Source organism: Rhincodon typus, chromosome 21 (assembly GCF_021869965.1).
Source record: "Rhincodon typus isolate 14 chromosome 21, sRhiTyp1.1, whole genome shotgun sequence".
NCBI lineage: Eukaryota > Metazoa > Chordata > Chondrichthyes > Orectolobiformes > Rhincodontidae > Rhincodon > Rhincodon typus.
Genome location: NC_063352.1, coordinates 6381243 through 6406699, shown reverse-complemented (window position 1 = coordinate 6406699; position 25457 = coordinate 6381243). Strand labels below are relative to the sequence as shown.

At 37.8% G+C, this 25457-nt stretch overlaps 1 protein-coding gene across 1 annotated transcript in view; it reads right to left on the bottom strand.

The window, feature by feature from the left end:
- Positions 1-25457, bottom strand: part of brd8a (bromodomain containing 8a) — a 78339-nt gene that overhangs the window by 25515 nt on the left and 27367 nt on the right. Inside the window, exons 13-23 of the mRNA XM_048609667.1 lie at positions 24829-25182; positions 22784-22976; positions 21150-21196; positions 19642-19859; positions 18443-18535; positions 15048-15116; positions 12422-12599; positions 10373-10477; positions 7032-7076; positions 6285-6292; positions 3691-3874 (exon numbers count right to left, since the gene is read on the bottom strand). Coding sequence (XP_048465624.1) covers positions 3691-3874; positions 6285-6292; positions 7032-7076; positions 10373-10477; positions 12422-12599; positions 15048-15116; positions 18443-18535; positions 19642-19859; positions 21150-21196; positions 22784-22976; positions 24829-25182 — 1494 coding nt within the window. The remainder of the gene's footprint in view (positions 1-3690; positions 3875-6284; positions 6293-7031; positions 7077-10372; positions 10478-12421; positions 12600-15047; positions 15117-18442; positions 18536-19641; positions 19860-21149; positions 21197-22783; positions 22977-24828; positions 25183-25457) is intronic.

The window sequence follows — 25457 nt, the reverse complement described above, 5'->3', positions numbered from 1 at the left end:
TTTCGGGCCTAGACCCTGCTCCTCTGATGCTGCTTGGCCTGCTGTGTTCATCCAGCTCTACATCTTGTTATCGCTTATAGCTGAATAGTTGGTTTATTCTGTTTTATCGTCATTGTGTTAAAAACTTTGATTTATTGTTAAAATGAAATCTGGAGCATTGCATGCTTGTGTGTGTTTCAGCGAGATACCAGATTTCAGTCTGGGATTAAAGCTGTCCAATAATAACATCAACAATCATAATAACACCTTCACTAACCAAGAGTCCATTAAAGGCAAAATTATTATGACCAACAATTTCTCCACCTGAAATTAGCAAATTCAAAAGAATGCAGGTAGAACCTAATAATTTCACAGGAAACTCACTAAGCCACAGTTGGATGATTTGTCTGATTCCAAATTTTAAAAAATCACATTGGCCCTTTTATTGTAAATTATGGTCTCCATGAAGTTTTTCCTCAGTGAATTTGTCCTCAAAACCCACCATCTAACAACAGTAACTACTAAAAGTGAAACACATTGAGCATTGAATTTGAGTGCACTTTGTAAAGTATTAAAAAAAATCAAATAATTCACATTGTACTGTCACACTTTAGCACATTTTTTACTTAAATTTAAAATAATGGCAAAATTGCTATTTTGATATTATGCAAAGAACTGATCTTTTCATATTACTAGAAAGTTTTCAACGCATCTATACAAAACCACGTGTTTTAAGTTATGTTCTGGATGTAAGAGCTAACGTGGATAAAGTGACACTCATTTTCTATCTTGTGTACTTTTATGAACGGTTATAAGGAATTATGCAGATTTTAAAATGTCTGGCTGTGCTCAATAGATAGATGAATTAGTGGTCCAAATAAAATAAATGGGTTTAATTTTATAACCATTGTAGTGATGTAGTTGCAAGGATGGAAATTGAATATTCAGAGATAATAGATTTTGAAAGGATCAGCAGAAAGGAAAATGCGAATGAATCATCTTTTTTAAAAACAATGAAATTAGTATGAAAGTGACAAATAATCTTGACTTGAATGATCACGATGTTGAAACAATTTGAGTCGAGATAAAAATAACAAGGGAAGTAAGTTACTGGTGGACATTGACTGTAGGAATCCTAATTGTAGCCGTACTGAAGGGCAAAAGTATAAATCAAGAAAGAATGGAAGCTTGTAAGAAAGGTACCACAATTATTGTGATTTTGGTTTTCATATAGATAAATGGTAAAGGTAGTCTTAAGGACATGTTAATTGGGTGCATTCAGGTCAATATGTTGTGGAACCAATCAGGGAACAGACAATTTTAGAGCTTGCAGTGTGTAATAAGACAGAGTTAACAATCATCCTCCAAGGAATAATTAACATGATCAAATTTCACATTCAGTTTGGGTACAAGAAATTTGCGTTTGATTCTAGTGTTGTAAATTTAAATAAAGGCAATTACAAAGTTATGAAGACATAACTAACTAGTTATTTCTCCATATCCATGACGGTTACATTCTTGAGAACTTCAGTGAATGATAGAATTCACAAGTGTGACGCTCATTTAAAAAGAGGTTAAAAATAGCAGATATGCAATTTTTGCCTGTGGATGTTAATTTTTGTTGCTACTTTTTTTTAGCACAGATAGGGCAAATTCATGATTCGTGATTTTGCAGATACTCAGGGTTTACTGTAATTGGCTAATGTGAATTGGGAACATAGATCAAAAAGGTAAGCAGCAACATATTTAAAGAGATATTCTATTATTCTCAACAAAGATATGTTCTATGGAAAAAGAAAAAAGAAATACTCTATGTGAAGAATGAAGATTTGTGGTGGGCCAAAATAGTTTAGCATGATATCAAATTGAAAGAAAAGTCATTCAATGTGCAGAGTGGTAGGCAGAAGATTAGGGAATTTTTAAGAAACAAAAGAAAGTTTTTTTTCCCAAAAGGGCAAAAAAATTAAAATAAATCAGCAAGAGCTATAAAACTTCTCCAAGTACATAGAAAAGGAAGCTTGCAGCTAAAGTAAACATTGGTCTTTTACAAGATGAAGCTAAATGATTAATAATGGGAATCAGCAAAGACTTGAAAGTATTAATCGTGTCTTCTTCTAGTGAAGGCAATGTAAAATATCCCAACAACAGGGGCAATATCAGAGGCAAAAGAGAGGGAAGAACTTAAACTAACTATAACTTGAGGAAAAAGCACTAAGCAAAATAATGAGACTAAATGTTGATGACTTTCCTGGACCCAATGGCCTGCGTCCTTGATGCTAGAAGAGCGGGGTCTCTTGAAAGTGGTTATTGTGCTAGAATTCCTGCAATTCTGGGCAGGCCCCAGTGGATTTGAATATAGCAAATGCCTCTATTGAAGAAAGGCTGAAATCAGAAAGCAGAAAGCAGGTAGCTGTAGGACAGTTATCCTAACACTTATCCTTGGGGAAATGCTGGATTTCATTATTAAAGCAGGCAACAGCTAGGTATTTAGAAAATCATAAGAGAATCAGAATCAATACAGCTTTTTGAAAGGGAAACGGTGTTTGATGAATTTATTGGAGTTCTTTGATGACGTAAAAGGTGGGTTAGATAAACTAAAAATCAGAAGACGTAGAGTATTTGGAGTTCCCACAGACATTCAACAAGGTGTCACATAGAAAGTTACTGCAAAAGAGTTTGATACATTGGGGTTAAAAATATTGGCAAGGATAAATTTAGCTAATTGACTATCAGAGAACAGACAGTAGAACCAAGTGGGTAATTTTCATGCTGCCATAAATTACGAGAATGTATCTGATGAAGGGACAGCATGTATTATAGCCAAATTCGCCGATGATATGAAGCTAGTGCTAAAGTATATGCAAAGGAATATAGGTTAGGTGAGTTTGCAAAAATTTGGCACTTGGGAGTATAATGTTGGAAAGTGGAAGGCCACTTACATTGATAGGAAGAATAGGAAAGATATTATTTAAGTGAGGAGTGACTACAAACTGCCATGGTGCAGAGGGATTTGTGTACGCTGCGCATGAAATATTAGAATTTAACATATGTAATTAGAAGGCAAATAAAACCCAAATCAAAGAAAAAGAATTAGGCCATTTCACCCATCAAGTCTGCTCTGTCACTCGATCATGGCTGATAGGTTTCTCAACTCCATTCTCCTCCATTCTCCTCATAACACTTGATCCCCATACCGATCAAGAACTTACCTATCTCTGTCTTAAATATGCTCAATGACTTGGCCCCCACAGCCTTCCGTGGCAATGAGTTCCACAGTCTAGCCACCAGCTGGCTGAAAGAATCCCTCAACTCCGTTCTAAAGGGTCGACCCTTCATTCTGAGGCTGTGCCCTCAGGTCCTAGTCTCTCCTACTTGTGGAAGCATCTTCTCCACATCCACTCTGTCCAGGCCTCTCAATATTCTTCAAGTTTAAATGAGATCCCCACTCATCCTTCTAAACTCAGAGTACAGATCCAGAGTCCTCAACTGCTCCTTATATGAGAAGCCCTTTAACCATCTTTGTGTCACGTGCAAACTTAGCAACAATGTTCTCAATTCCTTCGTCCAGATCATTAAGGTATGATAGGAATAGTCGTGGCTCCAAAACTGACCCCTGCAGAACTCCACAAGTCACCAACTTGCAAATAAAAAAGTCCCCTTTATCTCCAGTCTCTGCCTTCTGCCAGTCAGCCAATCTATTCATGTCAGTACCTTGCCTCGAACACCACGGACTCTTATTTCATTTAGCAGCCTCTGGTGCAGCACCTTGTCAAAGGCCTTCTGGAAATCCAGAAGATCATGTCTGCTGGATGTCCTTTGTCTAACTTGCTCATTACTGAAGTGTTGGACTCCATTCAAAGGGGATGTAGTGTAAAGTAGGGAAGTCTTGCGACAGCTATACATGGCATTAGAGAGCCCGCAACTTGAGTAGTGTATATAATTTCAGCCTCATCTTTAAAGGAGATAATAGTTGTATTGATGGCAGCTCAGAGAAAGTTTATTATGTTGATTCCTTGGATCAAGATGCTATGCCTTATGAGGTAACATTAAGCAAGTTAGGCCTATACTTGTTGGCATTTAGAAAAATCAGATGTGATCTTATTAGGGCAAACTACCATTAGACAGTATAATGCCAGAATATGAGGTTGCTCATTCTGTGTCTTGTGAATCTTTGGAATTCTCTAGTCCAGGGAGCTGAGGAGACCGAGTCAGAGTATATTTAAAGGCCAAGATAGGTCCGTTCTTGGACTAAGTGGGGGGTTAAGGGTAACAGGCTGCAAAACAAAGTTAAGGCCATTATCAGATTCTTATTGAATGACAAGGCCAGATAGGCTGGGCCTTTTTGCACTGGAGCATAGAAGGTTGAGGGGTGACCTTATACAGGTTTGTAAAATCATGAAGGGCATAGATGAGGTACACAGCAAGGGGCTTTCCCTAGGGTGGGGGAGTTCAAAAGTAGGGGGCACTTTTTTTTTTAAAAAAGTGAGAGGAGAAAGTTTTAATAAAGGACACGAGGGGCAACCTTTCTGCACAGAGGATGGTGTGTGTGTGGAATAAACTTCCAGAAGTAGTGGTGGTTGTGGGTTCAATTACAACATTTAAAAGATATTTGGACAAGTTCATGAATAGGAAAGGTTTGAAAGGATGAGCCAAACGCAGTCAAGTGAGACTAGTTTAGTTTGGGAACATAGTCAGTGTGGACTAGTTGGACCAAAGCGTCTATTTCTGTGTTGTATGACTCTGTGATTACGATAAAAGGCGGGTCAAGGGACCATGTGGCCTACTACTGCTGCAATTTCTGATTGTAAATTTAAATTGGGATCTAACGAACAAAGAAGATGCACAACTAAACTAAAAAGTCACATTTTCTCACACTGTAGTATTATATTATTATGGTTATGTGTCATAATTTTCATACTTCCAGCTGACTCAACTTTCTCAATATAATATGAATATGCAGTGCAATGAATGTCTAACACTCTTGGGTTAAGGATGATGTTTAATTTGTCACAGGTATAAGGACGAAATTTGTAACCATTTCTTTAATTGTCCACTTGGAACACAATGGAAGTTGAAGTTAAAACAACGTTGTTAATGTTCCATTTGAAGCCTTATACTAATTGTATTTAGGGAAATAAACAGAACTCGAATGCTGATGTGCAGCCTTCAGTCTATGTTTATGCACTTTATAATAATACTAACACTATCAATACTTTAAAACAAAAAATAGCTTTTTAAAATCATTAGACAATGGAAAGTGGCATTATGCCAGTATCCGAAGATTGCAATGGAAAGCCTTACTATGTATGACATGGTGATTGCTACAGCATTAAAGAATTTTATTTGACAGAAAACCTTAACAATTCAGCATTTATCTACATGATTAACTAAATTGATTTATATTAAAAAAACAAGCGTACTCAACGAATTTAAAATAAATTACTTAAGAATACTTATAAATTCTTGATAAAATGGTATCTCCGATTCAAAAGTATCTTGCATGGCAATAAAAACTGACTGCTACTTAGTCCGATATAAGCACAATTCAAAATTAGAAGAATAGAATTGGAGATCATCATATAAAGCTGTGGTCTTTATACTAGGGGACTTCAAGAAATGGAGGAACAGATGCAAAGCCAACCATTGTTTGCTGCTGGACAACCAGTGATCAAGGTTTTCATGTTGCAGGGCCTAGAGGAACTGGCTGTGTTATCAGATAATATATACTAATTTGTACCTCTGGATTTTTGATAATTTCAATGCTGGTAGTCTTGCCTCTTTAACAGAATATATTGTTGCTGCTCTATTATTTCATGAAATCACTTTTCCTTAACTCACAAACTGATTAATGGATAATGCAGTTTCAGTAGTAGCATTTCAGACTAGCATTTCCTGGTGGAAGGGCAAATTGATCCTGTTTAAATATGAAAATGGAAAAGTGCAAGCGTTGTAACAGAGAAAGAAAACCTGCAGCATGTAGTGTTCTATTATGGGAATAAGCAGCTTGTAATACTAAAATCCTTTCAGCCATTTCCCACTGCTTCTTTCTGTAGGGAATTCCATGAGACAGTGTAACATGCAAGTTAAACCTGTGCTGCAAAGATTGCTTCCTTAAAAATATGCACATAAATATTTTGCAAAATTCTACAGAATGTAATACAGTACAGCAAAGAAAAAGGACAATGTTGCTTGGGTGATGTCATTTTACCTAGAAGTCAACACAGGCAAGAAAAGGAATTGTTTTGTTGGATGATGCATTGCAACTCAGGCTTTCTGACTAAACAGCAGCACATGGTTTAAAATACCATTTGAGCTACGTTAAAAAAAAAAAAAAATCAATAAACACTAACAATTCCCTCAAGTAAACGCTGGGATTTAAAGTAAATCTGTTAAGAAAAAAATTGACCACCATCTTAGGAGTGAGCGAAGCATCACCTACCTGTTCCGTTGTCGATGCTCCTAATTGCTGGGTCCTGAGCATTTAGATCCTGCACAATTCTAGCACTGAGGCATGTAAATACCTTAAACTGTCCTTCACAAGATCTAGTAGCTTTCTTCCATTGGTTTACATTTCTCTGGTTTCTTGAAAATCCTGGTATCAGCATTACAAATGCTTTATTCCCTAGGTTTCCTTTTACACACATAAGAAAATGCTGCTTTGGTTGAAGTTTTTCTTTATGTTGCTTGATTCCACATCTAAACTGAAAGATCTTTCTCCAGACAGCACCGAACCAATATCAGTTCATTTCACACAATCAGCTACAAACTGGCACTGACTACAGTCACACAGTTGCTGGTGTAGGTGATCAGTCAGAACATATTTTAATGCGTTATTTACAGAAAAATTAAACAGTAGTTATTACTTGAAACTGGAACAATCTCTTCCAAACAATCTTTCACAGAAACAAAACTTTAGATTTTAACCAGCTATAAACCACAGCATTTACGATGGTTTGAGAGAGATAATTTGGGTTCACATTCAGGGCAGAACAGTCTAGACTCTGACATCTCCTAAAGCGAGTTATTATTTATAATCTGCATTAAATACTTACAAAGAGAGATAGAAGGAAGGCAGGAGAACCCATGGGGACACTGTCCTGTTAAAGGACAAAGAAAAACACCAAATCAGAGTCAACCTAAATAAACACAAAAGCAAACCAACTACACTCCTCTCTCAAGACATCAATCTGGATTTCCAGTCAATTGTATGCTAGCAGGAATGGTTTACCACTTGGTTACAAATCAATCATAAAGTCCAGATTTTAAGGACAAAATGAAGGGATTCCTGAATCATCTATAAACTGTTAAGTGGGAGGTAAACCACTACTTCCATAAATGTAGCTGAAAGGCAATTATATTTGCTTGACCACATAATCAATGTTAAAACAGTAATTCTACCTATGGTTTTATTCCTGGGCTAGGATTCTGAAATCTACCTACTGACATTACATGTTTATGATTACTGTACACAGAAGGTCAGTTGTAACAAGAATACCTATACCTGTAAATCAAAAGTACAAGCAAATATATGTTATGCTGTTATGCTTTCACTGATTAGACATCTGGTGCTGTTTAAAAAAAAATAGTAATAGCTTGTACCATATAAGCATTTGTCATACTTGAGACAGGATGTATAAAACCTATTCCAAGGGATTAAATAAACTTGCATTTTATTGTGCTGAAAAAATGGTAATACATATTCAAGGCCATTATAGGCGATTCCAATGACAGAACTTAAATACTTCCAACTATCTGAACAATGATGTTCAAGCAATGTATGGATCCAATCACTTACCAGAATTTCACTAACAGTCAATTCAGTAAATACCAGAGTAAGCTTTTGTCCTTACCATGACTTGAGAATCCAAACGGTGGCCCTACAGGGATACCCCCCGAAAGGCTAATTGTTTTATACTCTGTTCTCACTGTGAGGACTACAGTGCTTCTCTAAAGAGTCAGCAAGCAACAGCAAAAGCATTTTACGTCAAGGGATTAATTTTCATGAAGAAGTTTGGAATGAAACTCCAGTGATAATGTAAATACTATGAGATGTCTAGAGTCAAATTTTACTATAATCTCAAAATCATCCCTGAAGGAGATCACTCAGAATTGAAGCGTAACTGAAGCACTTCTTGTATTTTATTGCGGTAATAGTTCAAATCGGAAGCAGTGTAAATTATTTATTAGATAGTGGTTGTCAGGAAATGTAAAGGACTCCCAAAAGGAATTAGTTTCTTAATAGCTTTTGAGCTTTGATGACTAAAGTCTATCATCATCATAGAATCCCTACAGTGTGGAAACAGGCCCTTCGGCCCAACAAGTCCACACCGACCCTTGGAACATCCTACCCAGACCCATCTCCCTATAACCCACACACCCCTGAACACTACGGTCAATTTAGCATGGCGAATCTACCTAGCCTGCACGTCTTTGGACTGTGGGAGGAAACTGGAGCACCCGGAGGAAACCCACGTAGACACAGGGAGAATGTGCAAACTCCGCACAGACAGTCGCCAGAGGCTTAAATCGAACGTGGGTCCCTGGCGCTGTGAGACTGCAGTGCTAACCTAAATTATTCTGACCTCTTTTGTCAGAAAGTCTTACCACTCTCGCCAAAACTAGTTTGTCTCAATATTATTATTGGACTATGCCTTAATTTAGATCTCATCGCATAAATAGTATATTAGCCAAGTGACAAAACTTGAGATGCCTCAGCATGGTCAATGAGTCAGAGTAAGCATTTCAGCTGAAATGACACTATCTTTAATCACACATCTACAAGTCTACTTTCAACATGATCATCTGAAGGGGATCACAAAAAGGTCCACTTTACATCTATTCCAGCCCTAGTCTTACTTCAGTCATGGTAGCACCAACTGTCATACCCCCAAGTAACCTTAGCTGATGTGGCAAAACTTGAAAACAACTGAACCAAAGGCAGAACTTCAGAAATTGCTGACCTATTTAAGTTAGAACCATGCCACATACTCTTCTGATGGGCAGGAAATAGGATGAACTTATATTCGCCCTTAAAAATTACTTCTCAAAGTTTCCTCCTCCTTTCAACTTTCATATTGATATGTCTCAATTCTTGTTATTCTCAGAATCCTACAACAAATTCATCATTAACAGCCACCAATTTTTATATCCACCAACTTGCAAATGAACTGTAATTTTAAAATATGTCACAAGTACTTTCATATATATAAGTAACAGCATGTACAATATTAATAATGGTTTGGGGTATTTTTGACATCAGGCTCACCCTGTCACATAAAACTTAATTAAATGAAAATGTTAGCAATACAGTAATCTCCCCTGTTTCCATCACACACAGTGAATGTGGAGTGTTCTGAAGAAAGGCCATCGGACACAAAATGTTAACTCTGCTTCCTCTCCACAGCTGCCAGACTTGCAGAGTTTCTCCAGCAATTTCGGTTTTAGTTTCAATGATTGAGGGGTGCTGATTATATGAATCTACAGGTTGCAGAGAAATGGTAGTGGTAAAAGAAAACTCGACTTGTCAGTACCACAAGATGAATGCATGTTTTAAAAGTGAGCGGCCAGAACTGCTCATAAATACTGCTGACGCTTTGATCAAAAGGGGCTCTCCACTCAGCTTTGATAATGTTTTCAAGAGGCTACAATTCCGATTTCTTCTTTTAAATCTCAGACTATCTTATTTTGGGAGAACTGCCATGTGCAGCAGGGAGGTGCCTTTCTGATTGCCAGGGTACCAGATAACAGGGTCTGTAATACTAACATTATGAGATCAATTCTGTGAGCAAAGCAGCGAGGTTTACTCATCTAAGTGTTACTAAACTTTCACCAAAAACACTACTGCTGTACTTTTTTTTGATTATGACTCTTAAAAATAACACAAAAGTGGTTAGGTCAATTTGTACTTCTGGTTACTGGAAAACTGCCCATTAAAATAGTACTCGGCCAAGAAAAACCTAACTGTGTAAATTTATTCCCAATACTACATCAGAATGCTACACATGTTAACAATTTGCTACTTACTTTGGGGACTGTTCTCTGAAAGGAAATAACCAATACAATACTGACGCCAGAAGTCAAAACAGTGTAGGATAATTGTAAAATACTTCTTCGGAGAAGTAAACTATATTCAACTTCTCCTCCAGATATAAAAAGGAAAGTAAGAAGTAAGATCAAGTTTTAATTTTAAACCAATGTTACCTTTACAAGCTGACATATGGCTTGTGATTTAGTCCAGGATTTCTTAATAAAATAGCAAATCTAAATAATTTATTGCACTGACTGACGTGTAATAGCCATTTTTAAACAAATAGGTTTCACTGTTTAAACAGTAAACTATTCAATCATGGCTCTGACTCTCCATAAAATATTTGTATTGCAGACATGAACTGACCTTCTCTGCAGAATCCTGTTTTCGAGTTGAGTCACGCCCACGCAGGCTCTTAGCGCTGATTCCGGACTCGGATGTTTGCATTATTAACTGTGTGGCGAGGAATTGCTAAAAGAAAGAGTTGCAGAGAGAAAAAAAAAATGATTAGGGGATCGTTCTAAACCAGAACAGGATCAATATCGAAACAAGTTCTTGAACCAAATTCATATCATTATCCAAAACTATTTTCCTCCATTAAAGGAAGGAAAGGGATTTTTGGAGTTTTTGCCTTTCCCACTCTGGCTACCTAAATCACAATCAGAGATGATTTAGAAACTTTACCAAAAGTAAAGATTTCCATCTAAATAGTTGACCAGAGAGATAATCAGATTAGAGAATTAGTTGTGAATTCACAGAGGCTGTGAAATTGGCTAAACAATATAGACAACAAGTCAGGTATTATGCAAAAGACTTCACTGAAGCAAATGTTTGGAATCTATTCATGTATGGGATGTGGGTATTGCTGGGTGGAACAGCATTTATCCTCCTCCCTTAATTGCAGGGAAGGTCGTGGTGACCCGTCTCGGAACTGTTGCAGTTTGTTATGTAGATACATCCATTGTGTGATTAGGAAGGGTATTCCATGGTTTTGACTCAGTAATGGTGAATAAATGGTAATATAATTCCAAGGCAACATGGTGTGTGGCTTGAAGGGGAAGGTGCAGACGCACCTGTTTCTCACTGGTAGAGGTCGTAGGTTGGGAAGGTGCCAAGGGTGCCTGAGTGAGTTGCTGCATTGCACCTCAAAAGATAGTACACACTGAGGATTCAGAGGGGATTTCAGGAAAATCTGTTTCACAGGTGGTGGGAAATCTGGAATGCATTGCCTGGGAACGTAGTAAAGGTGGGAAATCTCACAACCTTTAAAAAGTATATGGATGAGTACTCGAAGTGTCATAACATTCAAGGCTATGGGCCAAATACTGGAAAGTGGTATTAGTGTAGAAATGTCGAAGCAGGCTCAATGGGCTGAAGGGTTTCTTCTGCGATCTGTGACTACTGCTACTGTACACTGGAGGTGGAGGGAGTGTAAGTTAGATTAAATTAACGGAGGACGGTTCAAAGGGAACTTGGAGCTATGTTTGACATTACATATGATGAAATAAAACAGAAAAAAAAAGTCCTGAGGTGTATGGTTCAGTGTTGTCAAATAGAAATTGCTGATGTGGTGATATCATTTTAGCTACATGTGCTAATTTCCATGCAAATTTACCTTACATACACTCATTTAATATTAGGTACATGTAGCCTGCTCACGTATTTTTACTTAAAATATTTATCAGACATCAATTAAAGCATTCAAGTATCAAAAAAAATTTGCTCACTCTTCTCTCTAACTTATTAGTTTATAACAATCATACAAAAAGGTTTTCTGAAGAAGGGTGTAGGCCCGAAACATCAGCCTTCCTGCTCCTCTGATGCTGCTTGGCCTGCTGTGTTCATCCAGCTCTACACCTTGTTATCTCAGATTCTCCAGCATCTGCAGTTCCTATTATCTCTGAAGCCATGTGAATATGAGCATTGAGATAATACACCCAATAATGATGACTACAATTCATTTTTTACTTTCTAATCAGAAATGTAATTATCCCCGTCTAGATTTCCATTTAGCCACATCTGCCTAATTGTTGAGATGTTGATCTCTATTTGCATAGCTAGGTCACAAAAACATATGACTTGCAGACTGTCGGAAAAGTCTACAATACACAGTTGAAACCACACTTAAATAAGCTGGGATCACATCAGTAAAAACATATATGTTTTGCAGCCATTGTATTACGTCACTCCACTGAGCTCAATTGTGAAGACTACGAATCATAAAGTTACTATCATAGAAAGTTAAGGTTAGGAATGGCAAAGTTAAGACTTGGACCTAATTCAGGTTAGTTGATCGACATATCTGCAACAAAGGATTTTTTTTATTGTACATGAGTTAGTCCAGCTACTATTTGAATGCAATTACATATGACCATTTACATATTTGAGAAATATCAAAAGTTGTGGATGTTCTACCTGAATTTGCTCCAAAACATCTCTCTGCATTTCTAATGCCATGTGATACACATCATGGTCAGAGCTATTATACATTACTGCATTCTGGAACATAAGCATTATGTCTCGCTGAAACTCTGCTGTTGTGCGGATTAAACCAGTCTCAATATTTTTCTTTATTGTAGATAAATCCATTGGTCTGAAAAGATGACATGAAACAGTTGTCAGTAGAAGCAGTCTTCTTCGCTATCATTATCACTAAAAGAATAATTTCCTGATGATGCTATTTAATAATCATTCTTTACACTGATAAAACTGCAACGAAACCTCAGTATTATGTATAACACTGAATTTTCTATTAATTCTTATCACTAAGATACATCAAAAAACACTGATTATTTTCTTTGCAATTCTGTAGCTTCAGGAGATGTCCATTGTTACAAAGCATCTTCATGTTATGTTCCCATGGTCCTGGATGATCAAAATGTTGCATTCTACATTTAGCTCACCCTGGTGCCTCACTGTCCAATTATCAAGAACCAAGCTGAAGTATATAAAACATGGTAGGGTCAGTTGCAAATATCTACAGAGATCCTTTTTGGTTTTATAACTTTACTACTCATGGATACACGATAGTGAAAACAAAAATTGAAGAATATTTCAAAATCTGAGCCACTTACTATTTCATGTATCCTGACATACTAAACAAAGGATATTTTAGTAGCACATGATTTTTATAAAAGAGTCTCTTACAGCATTTGGCTAAAATCACCCTTATCTTTCATCTACATGGTTCCTGTGGTCTCAGAATAGCAGAAACCTCCAACTCTCTGAAATACCCACACAAATAAACGTCTATAACTACAGTGCACCAATTCAGTGCACAGGATTTTGATATTTTCTGAGCTGTCAGCTTCATGCGGGTCAAGAATCAAACCCACTAATATCATAGAATCACGACAGAGCAGAAAGAGGCCATCAAGCCCATCAAGTCTGCACCAAGCTTCTGAACAGCATCCCACCCAGACCCAAACCTCTACCCTATCCCTGTAACCTGTAGTTATCATGGCTAATCCATTTTGCCCACATATCCCTGGGTGCTATGAACAATTTAGCATGGTCAATCCAGTTTACGTCAGCAAACTCTTCAACCAGAAATTCTTACAACTAGAGATGTTTAAAGCAAAAAAAGATGGAATAACAGTCCTTGTCTAAATATTAACTGACCATGTTCAGTTACATCCAAATTTCTGAACTCAAACTAAAACAAAAACTATTTCTTATTTGTATATACCACTCATTATTCCTCGAGTTGTAAGTTTCCAATTACAACCACAACAATTGATGTCAACATAGTACATCAGGTTGAATGAAAAGGAGGGCTCTTGTGGTGCAGTGGTAGTGTTCCTACCACCTGTGCCAGAGGTGTGAAATAACATCTCTGAACAGGTTAATTAGGAAAAAAACATCTCAGAGTGAAAAGGAAATATTAATCCGTACCACTTCATGCATACCATTGCACCAAAAATAGAATCTGTAACAATGCCATAGTATATCATTTGTTCTCACAGTTGCAAACCCCAAACTTCCAGGCAGCACTTCTCTACATCAATAAATCTCAGACTGAAAACTCAAATGTTGGGCTGTGCAAATGGCTCAGAAGTACTGCATTCTGGTATTCCAATAGTGATGCACAACTAAAAACTACACATTCTTGGATACTGGTACGTTTACAATGAAAACCTTATTAACAGTCTGCACATTTATTTATATACATACACACTTGCACATGTTTTCCCAATGGCTCGGTAACATGCAATTACCGTGCATTTGAAAGTTAAATGGTCATGTCTACATTTTTGCAAAGAAATTAATAGCAATGACTAAACCATCATTCTTTATGGAATGTTAATAAATAATTCACAGTGAAAGTTAACATGTTTACATGGGCAAAATAGCTTCATATAAAATTCATTAATGTTACAACAATTTTACAAAAGTTTTTCATTACAACCTAACTTTTTAGTTGATAACATTGACACCACAATCCCTTTTACAAATCAATTGTTTTAAGTATACTAGACTTTGTGTAAAGGTTTTGAAAACGGATAAAATCAGTACTGCCATTACTTGAAAAGAGCAACAGCAACAAAGAATTGTTTCATCAACCATAAACATACCATAAATAACTCAGCATAATTCAACTATTTTCGCAATACAGGTGCTTTGATGCACAAATTAAGGCTTATAAGAGAAGTTAGATTTGAATCTTTGGAATTCTCTACCACAGACAGGTGTGAAAACTCAATCATTGAGTCTACTCAAGACCGAGATAGATAGATGTCCATCTATTAAAGAGATCAAGGGGGATGGGAATAGTTAGGAAAATGGCATTGAGATGGAAGATTCATTGAATGGTAGAGAGGAAAAATGGCACACTCCTACTCCTATTTCCTATGTCTATATGAACTTGGATTGTGCAACCCTTTCAAATCTTTACCACCTTTAAGATAAAGTCTGAACAAAACTATTGTGCAAAATAATATGGACAACTTGAACAGTGTACTAAACAATTCTATGCATTTTATAGGCTGTTCTGTTGGCAAAATGTCTTTTACAAAACCTGCAGAACAATTAAGAATCTGACCTGTGTACAATGCTATGATATCCTGGGGCAATATCATCTGTCACTGGTTGAAGGAATACATTAGCATATCTGTAACAAGAAAACATTTTAGAAACAGACAGAAAATGTTTCAAAACAAGAATACTGTTCCACTCAGCATGCATTTATACATGTCTTGAAACGCACAATCAACTCAAAATCTCAACTCAAAATCAACACCAAAATCATAGTAGGTAGCTCAATGTTGTAATGTACAATAACTGAAGAATTTAGATTACAATTGTTAACTACAAGAAAAGAAATAACAGCACTATCTTCTGGAAATACACAAAGAGCAAAACAAAATCATTCAGGAAATATCATAACAAATCAACCACACTTAATTCCTGTTATTTCACCGCCAATATGATACTTTGCTGTTCAAAGTAAAACAGCAGACCAGAACCATAAATGAGATGCGGAACGAAAAAGTGAAAAAACCAGAAATGCAGCTGGAAAGCCAGCCAGTGAGACATAGCTAAGGACTTATAGAAGTAACCAAATTCAACATGGTGTTGTCAAAGGGAAACAGCATTTGAAAAATTTATTCGAGTTCTACAAGGAAGTAACAAGTAATATGGAAAAATGGAATCCTATGGATCTGGAGTACCTGAATTTCCAGAAAGCTTTTTAAAAGGTGCTTTGTAAAATGTTACTGTGGAAAATAAGAGCTCATGGTGTAGCGGGCACCACACTAGCATGGAAAGAGGATTGGTTAACTAACAGGAAAGAAAGAGTAGGCATAAATGGGTCATTTTTGGGTAGGCAAGCTATAATGAGTGGACTGCCACAGGGATCAGTGCCATTGCCTCAATTATTTACAATCAATATCAATGACTTACATGAAGGATTAATGCTAAATTTTCTGATGACACCAAGATAGACAGGACATATGAAGAAGATATAGATAGATTAAGTGAATGGGCAAAAATACAGATGAAGTGTAATGAGGGAAAACATAAACTTGTTCATTTGGGTGGAGAAGATAAACAAAGTATTCCCTCTCATAGGGTCATTATTCTATGAAATTCTCTTCCTCCGACAGCAGTGGAAGCAGGGTTATCTATTATTTTTAAGGATCAGCTATACAGATTCTGGATTGACGAAGGAGTCAAAAGTTATGGGGGTAGACAGAAAAGTAGAGGTACAATTAAACTGGCCATGATTGTACCAAATGGCAAAAGAGGTTCAAGGGGCCAAGGGGCCAACCCTGGCTCCTTATTCTCACATGTAATTAAAAAAAAATCAATTAAATTAAATTACATGAAATGATTTTTGAGGAAATAAATTTATTCAGATTTTACTCAGTAACTGACATTTCTCATTTTTAAAATTTATTCTTTCATAGGATCTGGGTATTGCTGACAAGGTCAACATTGGTGCTGATCTCTCATTACCTTTGAACTGAGTGGCTTGTTTAGCCATTTCAGAGGCTAGCTCAGAGTCAATCACAGAGCTAAAGGTCCGAGGTCACAGGTAGGGCTGGCTCGAGTAAAGGCAGCAGATTTTCTTCCCTAAAGGGCATCAGTCAACCAAGTTTATAGTCCAGATTCATTACCGAACTTAAAATTTTATCAATGTTGTAGTGAAATTGGAATCCCATGTCCCCAGAACATTGGACCGTACCACTGAATTAAATATCCAGTAACATTATCACAATGCACTGTTTCCCCCAAATGTCCAGAATAAGGATTTAAACAAATAAAGTATTTCATGGTAATATGATTAAATTTAGTCAAATTAATTGTCTTTTGTTTCTTTTAATACCTTCAAGAGCACTTTTATTTGAAGATGAGAATTTAGGAGGCATCGTTCGTAAATTTGTGGATTACACCAAAATTGGTGGTATAGTCAACAGTGAAGAAGATTACAAAGGGATATTGGTCAACTGGGCCAATGGGCTGAGGAGTGGCAAATGGAGTTTAATTTCAATGTGAGGTATTGCATTTTGGTAAAACGAACAAGGGCAGTACTTGTATAGTTAATGGTAGGGCCCAGGATAGTATTGCCGAACTACGGGCTCAGGTACATAGTTCCTTGAAAGTTGCGTCTCAGGTAGACAGGATGATTAAGAAAGCATTTAGCACGTTTGCCTTCATTGTTCAGACCAGAGTATAGGAGCTGGGATGCCATGTTGAGGTTGTACAGGATGTTGGTGAGGCCACTTTGGAGTACTGTGTACAGTTCTGATCTATAGGGAGGACATTACTAAATTGGAGACGGTTCAGAAAATATTTACCAGAATGTTGCTGGGACTGGGTGGGAGGGGGAGGGGTTGAATTCTATGAACGGGTTGGGACTCTTTTCACTGGAGCATAGGACGTTGAGGGGTGACCTTGCAGAGGTTTATAAAATCATGAGGGGCATAGATAAAGGTGAATAGCAAAGGTCTTTTCCTTAGGGTAGGGGGAGTTCAAAACTAGAAGGCATATTTTTAAGATAAGAGGAGAAAGATTTAAAAGGGACCCGAGGGGCAACTTTTTCCATACAGAGGGTGGTTCTTATGTGGAATGAACTGCCGGAGGAAGTAGTAGATGCAGGTACAGTCACAACATTTGGAAGATATTTGGATAGGTACATGAATAGGAAAGGTTTGGAGGGATATGGGTCAAATACAGGCATGTGGGACTAGTTTAGTTGGGAAACTTGGTTGGCATGTGTGACTTGGACCAAAGGGTCTATTTCCATGCTGCATGACTGTATTTTAGCACTTCTTGAAAACCTGAGCACAGGCTTCATATTTTGCCCAGAGCTGCAACTTAGATGAACAGAGATCCTACAATTTCAACATCCACACAAATTCTCTGGAATAACATTTTTGCTATGTACAACATTTCTCCAACAAAACCTTAAAGCTTTCTTGCAGATTACTGAAGAAAAGGTAGAGCGAAAATGTTAAAATATTTATTCATGAAAACTTGTTTATCTGAGTGAAGCAAAGCTTTTCTGATGAAGGGTCTAGACCCGAAACGTCAGCCTTTCTGCTCCTATGATGCTGCTTGGCCTGCTGTGTTCATCCAGCCCTGCACCTTGTTGTCTCGGATTCTCCAGCATCTGCAGCTCCTACTATCTCTGTTTATCTGAGTGTTTGTGTGAAAGAGTGTCAGAAAGAAGATGCAACCCAAATTTGAACCTAACAATGTGGATGCAACCCAATTGCAAGATCATATCTTTCCGTTTAACCTATAATTATTTTTTTTGAGGATGATGGGCAACAGTATTTGAGTAGAGTTGTTAAGAAGATTGGAGTAAGAAGCAAACAATTACCTTTGAGGGGGTTTTCAAGTAGCATCCCAATTAACAGCAGATGGCAGAGCATAGCAAATGGCAAATATATTAGACAACACTCCTCCACAAAGACCAAGAATGGCACAAACCTGTGATTGGCAGCTGCTCTCCATACCAGCATAATAGCCTTTTTCCAGATTTTCTGAGCTTGAATGGCTTCTTGATCTTCACTACAGACTGAACTAGAGAAAATAAAAATGGAAAACTAAAGTACATACTTAAAAAAGGTTGTAGATATCATACAATCCATCTGTACCTCCACAGAAGCATTTCATCAGCCCTACTCAATTTTATTTTTTACATTTATCTGAAGCAGCTCTTACTTTTCTTCAGCAGCACTGTGATTAAAACGCAATCAAAAAGTTGCTGAAATAAAAAGATTTAATGTCTTTTAAATAACACCATAAACCTCAAAATGTTGCTATTAAACTGCACGTAACACGACACTGGTTCTTGCCAAAACATTTGTTTTCCTACAATGCTCCATGTGCAACTTTATCATGTTATTTTTTCTAATATATTAAGTTCTTAATGAATCCTAGCAAACTGCAAAAAGTGGATGAAAGTTTGCTGTTTCTATAAAACGAGATAATGAACTGGAAAACAAATCAAGATTTTGACGATGACATTTTTATGAAGCATCTTTAATGTCGTAAGGTGCTCGACAGGAGTATTATAAAACAAAACATGACAGAGTTGCAAAAGGAGATCAGAAAAGAAAAGCTTAATTAAAGAAGTAGGTTTTAAGAGGTTATTTAAAGGAAGAAAGTAAGGTAGAGACACAGATGTAGTGTGGGTATTCTAGAGCCTGGATCTAAGTCACCGAAAACACAGTCAGCCACTAGTATTGGGACCGAGCAAAATTGGGATGGAAGCCAGAATTAGAGACGTGGGGTTAGAATGTGGAGACCAGTCATCATGGTCAGGTCTAGGGGGTAGTGAATGAATGAATGAGGATTTTAGCAGCTAATGTGCTGAAACTAAGGTGAAGTCGGACAATGATGCAGCCAGAAATAGGCAATTTTAGAGACATTTGCACTCTGGGGGTGGAAGCTCATCTGGGTGAAATATGACACCAAGGTTGTGATTTCTGCCTTCAAGTAAAACTTTTACCACACTTGGGCATTGATTAAAATTGTACCAGAGTACACTGATGAAGTACAGTGAGCTGGGTTGTTGCAAAAGTTGTCTGGTGCAAGGCTAAGCAAATACTGATTTGATCATTTTAAGTTGAAAATCAAATGATACCCTCCATAAAGGTGTAGAACAAAATAGCTGAAAAACTTACAATTGTGAGGAAGCAGGGCTGCTGGGTATTGAATCAGCAAGGACTGAAGACTGCAAATGTGCATTATGAATACTGAAGCCATCATCACTTTCACTGACAGGTGGCTCATTGTCAGTTTCTGACATATAGACCTCATTCGGTTCCTCTTCCCTGGCCTCATCCACACTAGCAGCTTCACTGGCTCCATCCTCCTCTTTTGGAACAAGCATCTCTTGCAGCTGTGTACCATACATACATCCATTATTATGTAGAATACATGCTTGCCAGTATAATGACATCTTTTAACACAATACTCATCATTATCACAATGCAGCGACTACTTATATTGCTACATATATTTTCTTGTCTCCACCAGACAACCCAAACTCTAAATGTTGAGTCTTGTTTACAGCACATAAATCTGAAAATTGTTACCGATACTAATGGAACATGTAATGCATTTGCTTGACAAGCCCCTGTATACTACTTAATACAAACACTAGACATCAGTTTTAAATGAGGTAAAGCTTGGCCAAAATTGAAGAATGCTATCCTAACGTACTAAGCCCTCAAATACTGATATTTCCATCAGTAATTGCAGAGTTACAATGCATACTTTGAACTTTATGACTTTGAAGAAATACACTGAATATTACAATGGAAATCTGCTCTTTTTCCAGACAACACCGATCTGTCGTTGGATGCTTTTTTGATTCATTCATGGGATGCGGGCATAGCTGGCTTGGCCAGTGATTTGCTTATCCCTAACTACCCTCATACACTAGATTAGGTAACAATGACAGATTTTCTTCTGTAAAGGAAGTGAACAAAATGGGTTTTGAATGGACAACAATCGACAGAGGCTACATGGTTGTCATTAGGCCATCCTTTCATTCCAGATTTTTACTGAATTCAAAAACTTTAACCACCTTGTGATGGAGAAATTCGCAACTATGCCTCCAGAGCATCAGCCGGAGTTTCTGGATTAGTTGCCCACTGACCCAACCATTATGCCACTTCCAGCCCCGGAAACTGTCACCTTTGCTTGGGGAATCTAGTGAAAGGAGGAGAAATTTCTTCACTCAAAAGATTGTGAACCTTTGGAATTCTCTACTCTATAGCGAGCTGTGGATTCTATATCTTTGAATATATTCGAGACAAAATGCCAACTATGGGAACCAAGGGATATGGGGGACAGTGCAGGAAGATACTGTAGAAGATAAAGATCACCAGTAGCCTTTAGGAAAGGAAACTGCCATCCTTACCCCGTCTGGCCTACATGTGACTCCAGACCCACAGTAAGGTGGTTGACTTGTAACTGCCCTCTGGGCAATTAGAGATGGGCAATGAACGCTGCCTAGCCTGCGACGTCCTCATCCCATGAATGAATAAAGAAAAAAAAATTTGATGAAGCCAGAATCGATATCACAGTGGGTACAAATTTTGGTTAACTTGCAATCGATAAAGGTTATTACTCATTCACGGTCCGAATCACAGTGTGAGATTATACAAGTGATGATGTACAATACCTTGATATGGCTCTTTATAACTACTCCACTCTCTTCCTTTGAGGAATCTGAATTTTTTAAAAAAAAATTCTAGTATCAACTTTAATGTAATTATAAAATTATTATTCATTTACAACATACATAAACATCCTATTTGAACATGTTCCATTGAGAAAGGTCGCGGTCAATAAAAAGACAAAGTAGTATGACTATGCCCAAAAAACTCAGAAGATCTGGCAGCATCTGTTGAGAGAAAAAATAATAGATCATGTTTAGAGTCCAGTGACCCTTTGTTAGAACTGACAATTGCTGCGAAAGGGTAGTATTTATGTTGATGAGGGGGTTGTGGCAGATAGGGCCCAGACACTAACAGTGAGAACTAGCAAGAGAGGGCGAACAGAGTCAGCGAGAGAGACAGCAAGCAAGAGACGAGGTGAGGGGTTTTTTTTTTAAAACTTACGATAGGTCCAGAAATGAACGGTACGTACAGTGGTAGCGAACAGTGTTAATGGTCGACTGTACTGGGAGCAACACATATAAGACAATGTCTAGGGATGGGGGGAAAGGGCAATAAACAGAGTAGGGTATTCATGTTTTGAAATTGTTTAACTCAAATGTTGAATCCTGAAGGCAACTCGGCAGAAAATGAGGTGCTGCTCCTCCAGCTTGCATTGAGCCTCACTGGAGCACTACAGCAGGCCTGAGGACAGAAATATTGGCCAGGGAACATGGTGGTGCATGGAAGTGGCAGGCAACTGGAAGTTCAGGGTCAATTTTACAGAACGTGGTGTTCGACAAAGTGGTCACCTTGTCTGCATTTCATCTCTCCAATGTACAGGAGACCACATTGTGAGCAATGAGCACAGTGGGCTAGATTGAATGAAGTGCAGGTAAATCACTGCTTCACCTGGAAGATGTGTCTGGGGCCTTGGATAGTAAGGAGAGCGGAGGTAAATGACTAAGTGTTGCAGCCTCTGTAATTGCCTGGGAAGGTACCATGAACGTGTAGGGAGGTATTAGGGGTGGAGAGGATGGGACCAGAACATCCCTAGGGAATAGTCCCTGCGGTATGTTAACAAGGGAGGTGATGAGAATGTGTATCTGGTGGTAGGGCTCTTTTCCCACCTCATTTAAAAAAATCTTTCTGTAAAATTCTCATAAGAAACAATTAAATTCAATAGAAAATATATGCATGAAAGCAGAGTTATCAAATGGCTTAAGAGGTTCTTTGAGAAAGTGAGGATGGTTTGCCAAGATGACACAGAAATGGAGGACATTGGTTCACATCTGAAAATATTCAGAAGATTGGTTCCTAATTTTACCAGCACTGGCAGGTGAAATGAGCCATAACCTACTCAAGAGCAATTATGACAGACAATTAATGAAAGCCTTGTCAGCAATGGTCATGTCCCATAAATGAAGAACAAAAAAACGAGAGGCCAGATGTCTTTCCATTGAGAAAAGAAACTCCATGGCAACCAATTCTGTTGAATGGTGAATGAGTGTCACAAGCTACAGTGAAACAAATGAAATGGCTGGATGAAGGACTTTTTTTAAAAAATTCAGTTGTGGGAAATAGGCATCGCTGACTGGTTGATGTTTCACTAGCCTCCTTCAGTCACAAACAGATCTGATAAACTTTCCAGTCCACTGACCTAGAATTTCAGACTGTCCCACATCATCAGAGCCACTTTTGTTCTGAATAGTGATCCTGGGAGAAAGTTGTCCGATTTCCTCAGAGGTACTTTTGCTGCGTGCGGTGCTCCAGGGCGACGGATGTGATGGTTCTTCAGACGTGCTTTTACTTCGCATGATGCTCCGAGGTAAAGAATGCTCCAACCCAAGTGTCTGCAAAGGAAGGAACAGACACTTACTGGACAAAACAAGAGGACTGTACCTCTTTCGCACTATGTATTTCTAAAAGGGGAGTTGAGCTGCCGAACTGATATTTACTCTTTCTCAAAACTATTAGTTTAATCAATTCTCTACTAAAAGGCTTAGAAGCAATTTTTAATAGCGAAAGACTATTGAAATAGAACGAGAAATGCATTAAAGGTTGGTTAATAAACATGTAAGCATTCCCAGAGCATCAGAAGCAAAGCCGAAATAAGATTAGATTTCAGATGCTGATATAGAATTGGCACTGAAATCCCTGAAGGCCCTTATATCTATATTGAAACACATACAACATTTAGTAATTTTATAAAAGAAACAAAATGATTTTGTTCTTTAAATGTAAAAAAAAGTAATGTTCTCTTCTTTTCATACAGGAGCGGTGATATGTTTCCACCCTGCTATCTTCATTGACGACAGGTTTGCAATTAAAGTAGTCCCAGTCAGGATACAGTTTTGAAGTGTCATCATAATTTTGCCTGTTGTTTTGGATAATAATAACTTGATTTACTCATACTCCTACTTCTGAGCAAGGCTGGAAGCCTTTCCTCAACAAAGTTAGCAGTTAGGCTAAAGAAACAGAAGATACCAATGCTCAAGTAACAAAATTACAAATGAAAAATACTAATCAAAAATATCAAAATACCGCGCAAGATATTTTCTTACACAAATTAATCTGCATATTTAATTTCACTCATAAATGGAAAAATGTCAGAAAACTGCCTCCAAATGCAAATGTCTATCTAAATACTTACACATTCCAAGAAATTCTGACTCAACCACTCTTTCAGGCAGCATTTCAGACTCGCACCACCCTCAGTGAAAAAAATTCAACTCTTTTCTTGGCCTTCTACCTATTACCTTAACTCTATGGCCCTTATTACTGACTCTTCTGCAAATGGGAAAATTGCCTTCCTATCCACCCGATCCATACTCTTCATAATCTTATACACCACTATCATCAAGTCCCCTATCAATCTTTGCTGCTGCATGGAATATCCACTCTATCCCCAAATCTCAGACCCTACAACCCAGAGGGACCCTGATAATTCTCCTCTACACCCTCTCGAGTGCAGTCCTTCCTAAAATGTGTTGACCCAGAACTGCCACATAGTATTCTAGTTGTGGCCTAGTATTTTGTAAAGTTTCAGGATAACCTTTTCTCTTGTATTATATGCCTCTGCTAATAACGGAAAGTATACCATTTGGCTTCTTTACCAATCATCTTGATTGGATATGCTATGACGCGCTTCTGCGGCAGGTGGGACTCAAACCTGGACCTTCCGGCCCAGAGCAGAACAACTACCACTGCGCCGCAACAGCTCATGTTAGAAATTAAACCTCCTGACACTACTGCACCTCAGTTTCATTAAGTCCATTAACCCTAACTAATATCCTTCAACTATATATAATTAACATTGCTCATATTCTAAAAACAAATACAGCTTCTATACTGAATCAATATGTTGATAGAAGAAATAAAAAGACCAATAGAAAAAGTAGCAAGTTTTTTTTTAAAATAAACTGTGAATGTTGAGGAATCAATTCAATACTACCTGACTTCACCTTTCTCAACAACATTTCAGATTAGAGACTGAATCAGGGCAACACTGTTTCAGCCTATTTGAATTTCCTTTAGTAATAAACAAGGGACTTTTCTGGCACTTGTTCTTTTAAAAATATCCAGTAAAGCAGCCACTATTGCAAATGCCAACTTACCACTGGTGTGACTCTAATATTAAACTTAACATTAAAATCATACTGTTTAGATGCCCAAAGTTCTGTCATTTACGTTCTACTTTCTTACCTCTGTTTTCAGTCCACTGTCTGGGGAATTTGTTGCGTTTCTAACACCCAGTATCTGTTGTGCATGACCTGAATTTGACTCTTCTTCCTGTTCTTGCTCTGCCTTCACTTTTTCTGGCAACTCTTGCTTAATTGCTTTGAAAGTCAGTTTTTCCTCAGTTCCCAAACCAGCCAACACTTGAGATTCATCACTAGGTCGGTGTTCGGATTTATGAGTCTGCTGCTGGACCTCTTCAGCTTCCTCCTTTATTACCTGCTCTGCCCGAAACAGGGAGGCAGCATCTCCTTCAGTGGCAGCTAGCTGCTCTCCAATATCATCAGGGGGAAGATTTATCAGTTCTGCTGCTTCCTCCACCTATAAAACAATAGATTACTGATCAGCTTTTTGTATCAAATTCTGCAGATCCCAGGTTACAACCAGTTGTCTTTCTATTGTTCTCCCAAGTAATCTTACCCTTCAGGTGAGAAGAGCATATTATTTAATGCAACAAAACATGCACTTCTGGAACCCGGGCCAGCTGACAGCCGACAGAAATTTGTTCCGCAGCAGACTTCAGATTTTGAAAACGTCTCTCAGGCAACTTTGCTTCCCCATACTGTGGTAGAATGTGGATTTCTTGATCTTGGATA